We start from the raw sequence: 7,540 nt of genomic DNA on the forward strand, positions 1-7,540 counted from the left end.
CCTACGCCTAAAATAGCTGATTGTTTCCCTGACAGAACCATGACTGACATAAAGGGTTCAGGAGCAATTTGGGGACAAGCTTGTGCTGAAGGAAAAAACACATTTTATGACAAGTTGAATGAAAATTATTGAGAGGTATCAATATTTCAAGGTGCTTGGAATCCATCTGAATTGCAGGATGAAGAGCAAAAATAATTGGAACAACTCTGCCAAGCCTAAAACATAACTCCGGTCTCCAGGTATAAAGGGAACAGGGTCACAGGTCTCCTCGCATTCACTAAGATGTGCAGCTGTGATGTGGCTTTAAAATTGTCCTCCAGTGGATCTACTCTTCCCCAAGAGCCTGATCTCAGAGAGATTTGGTGAGGATCAGGGACATGAAATTAAATCTGCCTCTTGGTGGAATTTCAGCCTAAAGAACAGCCTTTCATTCTGGTAGCAGCTCAGTCTTTCTGATTTCTCCCGTTTCTCCACAAGGGATGGGTGCACGGGGCTATGTGGACTCCTTGTGGCTGGGCCTCTGCCTCTTGCTGGTTTCCCATATGAAGTGGCTAGTGTGGCTGTCCCTAGACTGAGGACTACTGCGGACTGCTGATCCCACCTAGGAGCTGGGACACTGTACTGTACCCACTGCGAGCCTGTGCCTCTGGTCACAAATTCCCCTACACTGTGGCTTCTTTGTTCTTCCTTGAGAGCTCTACTGGTTCACTGGTCTTCTCAAAACACTCACAGCCCCACCCTGGGGTGTGCAGGACTTCTGGATCTCTGATGTGCACATGGCAGGCTGTTGGGCTGGGAGCCCGCTGCAGGCCCAAGAATCCGGTCACATCCTCTGCCAGTGGCCCATTCGGCTATCTTGATGTGGAGGCCATGTGTATGTGGGTGCTTCCTGGCCTTCAAGATGGAGCATGAGTCAAATATTCCTCTGCTTTCAGCTTTCTTCTGAACACAGCTAACCTGTATCCATGTTAAGGTCTCAACCTGGAGAGGGGAGACCAGGACGCAAGTGTCTGTTCTCTTGGTTTCCCATCTACCAGAATGGAAGGGGTGGTAGTATCACTTCTTCCTCTCAGTTAGGGAATTCCTCTGTGTCACAATCTACTCCTGTCTAGAAAGCTCAAGCAGGATATCTGACAGTTGGGCAGGACTTTGCAGAGGAGGAGGAGACACCGAGTGGATGGTTATGGTGGGTGAGTCATAAAGAGAAAACAGGAGCTGGAGAATCCTAGAGGGAGACTGTAGGAAAGTTGGTTTCAAGTTACCCATCCTGGACAGGGCATTTGGCAAAACAGTACAGCACAGTGTACTTTTCAGAGCGTGGACTTGGAATCTGTCCCACATACTAGCTTTGTGACCTTGAGCGAGTTACATAACTTCTCTAAGGCTCAATTTTCTCATTTGCAAAGTGGGGATCATAATGGTACTTACCTCAGTGGTTTGTTGAGTTGTAGGAAATAATGCCTGTGAAGGCATATCAGGCACTGGGCACAGCCTCACACACAGTGGGGCCACCGTGACCGAGGTTGTCATGAAACTTTCAAATGTTACTGTTGTGAGTAGAGAGGGAAAGCCAGCTGTAAGTACTACCTGAATATAAGTTGTTACTCATTTTACAATGCTAGGTTGGATAGCTTGGAAAAAGTTGGAGGATACGGCCTTGTCTTCACCATGAGGCGTCTGTGAAGTAGCAGTGGATATAGACAAGGAACCAGAAATGGAAAGAGATAAAGCTGGAGCCCCAGAAGAACCGGAAGTGAGGCCAGACAAACAAGAAGGAACAAATGAAGGTGATGCTAATGGTAAGGGGGAGCGGAGAGGGTCACCTTGGGGACCCATGTGCTTAGGGAGCAAGCAGCAGTGTCGAACTAAGCAGAGAAAGTTGTAGTTAAAAAAAAAACCTCCGTAAAGGATACACATAATCACACACTGCTCAGTCTTCTGTTGAATGTGATTATTCAGATTAGCACATCATTCATAAGACTACATTCTTGAGCTCTAAGAATGACACCTGTCTTCCTTGGAGTGTATGATCAGAATTTTTTTTGTTTTTTCTTTTGCAATTTTATTTATTTACTTTTTTGTTCAGAAAGTCCATTATTAGAGGTTCTGTCCAGCCACGTGACTCTCCTCATCCCAGAGTTCTTGGACTCAGCGCACACTCAGGAGAAGGCCTTTGTCCATGAGGTCAGCAACATACAACACACACCTGCAGAGGAGTCCGAAGTCCCACAGCCCCCAGACACGTTCCCACCTGAGCAGAGCGGTGACATCTCCAATTCTTCAGCAAAAACCATGCAGCCCAAGGAAGGTGACACCCTCAGTTCGTCAGCAAAAAGCATTCCACCCAAGCAGGGTGACACCCACAATTCTCAAGCAAATACCATCCCGCCCAAGGGGGCTGACACCCCCAATTCATCAGCAAAAACCATCCCACTCAAGCAGGCTGACACCCCCAATTCCCTAGCAAAAACCAAGCCAGGTGACACCCTCAACTCCCCAGCAAAATCTATTCTGCGAAAGCAGAGCAACACTCTCAAGCTCTCAGCAAAAACCATTCTGCCTAAGCAGGGTGACACTCCCAAGTCCTCAGAAGGAACCATCCAGGCCAAGGATGGTGACACCCACAAGTCTGCAAAAGAAACCATCCAACCCAGGGAGGGTGATACCCCCAAGTCCTCGGAAGGAACCATCCAGCCAAGGGAGGGTGACACCCCCAAGTCCTTGGAAGGAACCACCCAGCCCAGGGAGGGTGACATCCCCAAGTCTTCGGAAGGAACCACCCAGCCCAGGGAGGGTGATACCCCCAAGTCCTCGGACAGAACCACCCAGCCCAGGGAGGGTGACACCCCCAAGTCCTTGGAAGGAACCGCCCAGCCCAAGGAGGGTGACACTCCCAAGTCCTCGGAAGGAACCGCCCAGCCCAAGGAGGGCGATACCCCCAAGTCCTTGGAAGGAACCATCCAGCCAGTAGAAGGCGACATCCTGAAGCCAGCAGAAGAAACAGCAGAGCTCCTGGAGATTGACATGGTGAAAGTGATCCTGAGCAAGGAGGACTTCTGGATGGCACTCAAGGAGGCCGGGGAGAGGCTGGTGGCCGTGGATTTCTCCGCCAGATGGTGTGGGCCTTGTAGAACCATCAGGCCCCTTTTCCGTTTCCTGTCTGTGAAGCATGATGATGTGGTCTTCCTGGAAGTGGACGCCGATGATTGTGAGGAGCTGGTGAAAGACCTTGAGATCATTTGCATCCCAACCTTTCAGTTTTACAAAAAAGAAGAAAAGGTGGGCGAATTTTGCGGCGCCCTTAAGGAAAAACTTGAAACAATCATTGCAGAATTAAAGTAATCATGTATTCTGAAAGCATTGTGAACAGTCAGCTGTTTATTATAGCTTGTGATTTTTTATTTACAAAAAAAGATGAGGTATAACGAAAAGGTATGTCCAAATGGCACCTGCTTGTAAATTATAAATATTAACTTATTCTTTTCAAAATGTAGTCAAAGCACTAAATCATATTGCCATCGTGTTTTTGTTGATAGGGAAGTGTGATGTTAGAATTTCCTTTGGTGGAGATTGGAAGTCCAGCTGTCCTCTATTTTTCAATCTTGATTTTTTTTCACTCACCCTTGTAAATTCAGCTCATCTAGTTTTAGCAGCAACATTGGAAACTTAGACAATTCTTCTGTAGAATTACGGAAGATTTAATTATTTAATTAATTACGGATGATTTAAAGATGAATGGAAACTTCTTTTCTCATGTTCACACATTTTGGGTTTCTGATAAGATACTTTTGGAAATAAAGAATTGAAAGATTCACATGTCATATGTAACCACCTCCTTGTGCGGGGAGTGCTGTGGCAGACTCGGGGAATTCCATGGGCTCGCCAACCCTCTATGGGTTTTGTTGGTGGCAGAGCTGAGACCAAGGCCATGTTTCCAGATTTCAAGTCCAGGCCTCTTTCTACTAATCCGTACTCACAGAATCTGAGACAGAGCTCAAAACTTCTGGTTACTCAGTCCAAGAGCTTTGTTATTCAGGTTTAAGTCAGTGTGATCCTTGGTGCCATTATGACATCAACTCCCTGGTGGCAAAATTTCTGCTTTGTCCCCCTGGTAACTGGGTTTCTGATACCTGCTCCCAGATGTCTCAGCTCAAAGACCCAGGTCTGGGCTACAGATGGAGGCTTAGTCTAGAGTTCTGGTGGTTTAAAAAAATATATATATATATATATACACATATATACAAATAACTGCATGTCTTTACTGTATGGAATTTGATGGGTTTGGACATATGCATACACCCATGATGCCATTACCACATCAAGGTAATAAACATACCCATAACCCCTAGAAGTTTCCTTGTGTGTTTCTTTCCTTTTTTTTTATGGTAAGAGAGCTTAACACGAGATCTACACGCCTACCAAATTTTTAAGGGCACAACACCGTATTGTTAACTATAGGCACTGTGTTGTACAGCAGATCTCTAGAACTTTCATCTTGCATAGCTGTCATGTTACACCCACTGAACCACAACTCCCCATTTCTCCCCCGATTCCCTGTCAGCCACCACCCCATCTTCTGTTGGTCCAGAGTGTTTTAAAGAATTTGAACTAGTTGTCAACATTTCAAAAACCAGGATTCCCTTTAAGATCTTGAATTCCAGCTTTTCTTGAAAAATTGTACAATATGGCAATCTGGGCTTGCATTACCTCAAGAAACCAATCTAATCTTAGGGACGAGCGGCAGCTACGTCTGATAGATGGGGCATGCATTCTCCAGTCCTCTGCTGAGGAACCTGGCTGGCTTCTTCATTTATCTAGTTGGGTTGGAATCCCTGTCTTAAGTTAACTGCAGGAGTGGGAATGCTCCAGCAACTTACATCATGTGCCTACCCTGACTCTCCTTAATATCTCAATCATAGACCTCATTTGAGCCATTAAAAACAACCATCTAACAACAGCAAAAACAATACCATACATACTTGGCCTTTTTTCCAAAAAGAATTGGAATGACCTACAAAAAGTATTAATTATAAGGCTAATAAACTAGTAAGAGGAAATTAGGAACATGAAAATAAATAATATCTCAACTCGGAGGGCTCATATCGCTGCTCTGATTGAGTGGCAAATTTTGTTCTAAGCTTCTTAGCAAGGATGAGGTGGGGGGAGAAAAGGGAAATTCAATAATCTTCAGATGTCATTACCCGAAAGGAGCAAGCATCAGAATCTGAAAAAGGAGTCAAAGCCTTCCCATTACTAAATTCCTGAATGAAATTTTTCATCTGGGTCCTTAAGTTTGAGACATTGAACGATGGATGATGTTCTTGACAATATTTTTTTATAATAAATTCAGCAAATTTTCATATGGCTATTCTCTGGTAATAATTTTTTGTAGAAACCAAAGCTGTAATCATAAAGCACTCTTCAATGAGAAGATTCCAGGTTCAAGGTGTACAAATATACAGTTTTTGTATTTCCAGATAAATGGGCTTTTACTACTGATTCATATATCCTATCGGTTCTTTTCTTCTGGTAGAGAGACCTTCCTCTGACTTTTTTCACTCAGATTTGTTCCCATATTGTTTTCCGTATTGAACAAGCCTGGTTTTAATATGACTCTCTCTGTGTAGACATCTAGGCCCAGACTTCAGTCAATTAACCCAACCGCTCTGCTACCAATGCCATGTTTGGACAACTTAGTGAGCCCAACACTTTAGACTGTGTAATTTGGAGGACCAGGGATCCTAAAATCTACCATTAGTGAGTTACACCAACTGCTTCTTCTGGGACTGTAGTATTGAAGACATTTCTCTCATACGTCTTTCTTTATGCTTAGGTTACTAAGTGATGACATGGACACTGACCACAAAAAAAATCTTTAAAAATAATTGTGATAGATTTTTCAGGTGATTTTATACTGCCTAACCTAAGTCAAGGCAGGAAGGATAGCACAAGTCTATGAAGAAAATTCTGCAGGGCCAATACAGTGCGGAGCAAACATGTGGCTCTCTGATGATCTAGTTTGACCCAGGAATAAAATCTAAACGATCAGAGCATCCATTCCTGTCCTTCAAACCACCCACTGTAAGCACCATTTTTCTTGACTGTTTGGATATTGATCAAACAGTAGCCAGGTCAAAGTTATGTTCTCTGGTAGAAAGCTTGAGTATGGACATTCTATTTTGCTAATTGAGAAAGAATCATGAATTTTCTTAAAAAAATGAGCCAAGCAATTGTTACCACCTCTAATATTTAACATGAAGGAGAAATAAAAAGTACTTCTAATGAGAAGGAAGATTCCAGGTGATCATATTGGCTTTGAATGATGATAATCTAACTAGAGCCTTAATAAGAATCAATGGAAAAGCTGTTTGAATTAATAAGAGAACTCAAAAAAGTGGCAATTTTCCAAGTACTATCCAAAAATTAATGGTTTCCTTTTGATTCAATGACAAGTAATTGGGAATCATTATGGGAAAAGGTCTCATTCACAATAGTGACAAAAAATAAAATATCTAGCAACAGTCCTAACAAGAACAGTAAAGATTGTTAAGACTAAAGCTAAAAGTTTTGAGAGGTATACAACAAGTAGGTCTGAATAAAGTGAGACACAGTCCATTTTCCCCATTAGAGAGAGATTGAAAGAAAGATCCTTTCCACCAAACTGGTAGACTTCATATAATCACAACCAACAGCTCAATGAGATCATTGGGAGAACTTGACAAAATACTTAAAAATTCACTGAGAATCATAGCCAAGAATGGGTAGGAAAAAGTCTTAAATGAGAAATAATGAAGAGAAATTTGCCCTATCAGAGAGTAAAATTTATGATTAGCAGAGTAATTGTACAATAAGTGTAGTGACACCAATAGTGGGATGGATGAGGGAACAAAAGAGAGCAATGAAACACAATAGTAACCAAGAATTAGACTTGGGTACTTAAGTAGTAACATGTGGAAAAGGAAACATTTCAATTTGATGGAATGTGAGTGGATTATTTTCAAAAAGTTGTATGGCAAAATTTGGATATTTGGGGGAAAAATTAGTTAACATCCCATTCCCATGCCAGACAGCAAAATAAATAAAAGTTGGGTTAAAGAATAAAAAATAAAATATGGAATCATTAAAAAAATTGAAGAAGATTTAGTTAAACATTTACCTGAGTCATGGATGGAAAGGTGATTTTCTAAATACAAATGCAATTAAAGCAATATATTTGAACATACAAAATATTTAATCTTTCCCATGCCAAAATATAACAAGAAACAAAAAACTGAAAAAATATTTGCCAAATATATGACATGAGATTCAATATATTTACTATAAAAAGTACTCCTACAAATTAGTAAGAAAAATAGAATACCCCAACAGGAAAACAGGTAAAAGTCACAGTCAGTTCATATTAGAGTAAGAACACATGGGTAGTAAACATGCAAAATTTTCACTGACAGAGTGAAACAAAAGTCAGCAAGACTTTGATAGTACGGCCAGCAAGGATGTGGGGCAACCATGCTACTGAGGAGAGAAGATTGCTACAAACCCT

The 7,540-nt window shown here is 42.1% G+C and overlaps 1 protein-coding gene across 1 annotated transcript; it reads left to right on the forward strand.

Annotated features, from left to right (window-relative positions):
• Positions 1 to 1,628: 1,628 nt before the first annotated feature.
• On the forward strand, positions 1,629 to 3,757 carry TXNDC2 (thioredoxin domain containing 2). Its single transcript, XM_014780229.2, has 2 exons — positions 1,629 to 1,787; positions 2,087 to 3,757. The coding sequence occupies exons 1-2, from the start codon at positions 1,715 to 1,717 to the stop codon at positions 3,340 to 3,342; spliced, it is 1,329 nt and encodes a 442-aa protein (XP_014635715.2). The 5' UTR covers positions 1,629 to 1,714; the 3' UTR covers positions 3,343 to 3,757.
• Positions 3,758 to 7,540: the final 3,783 nt, after the last annotated feature.

This window comes from Ceratotherium simum, chromosome 14 (genome assembly GCF_057802395.1).
Source record: "Ceratotherium simum simum isolate JZ-2026a chromosome 14, ASM5780239v1, whole genome shotgun sequence".
NCBI lineage: Eukaryota > Metazoa > Chordata > Mammalia > Perissodactyla > Rhinocerotidae > Ceratotherium > Ceratotherium simum.

Bases quoted from the DNA above. Each gene is read 5' to 3' on its own strand.
- TXNDC2 (XM_014780229.2), top strand. From the start codon at position 1,715: ATGGAAAGAGATAAAGCTGGAGCCCCAGAAGAACCGGAAGTGAGGCCA. The intron at 1,788-2,086 runs GTGATGCTAATG...TTTTTTGTTCAG, and splicing joins ACAAGAAGGAACAAATGAAG to AAAGTCCATTATTAGAGGTT.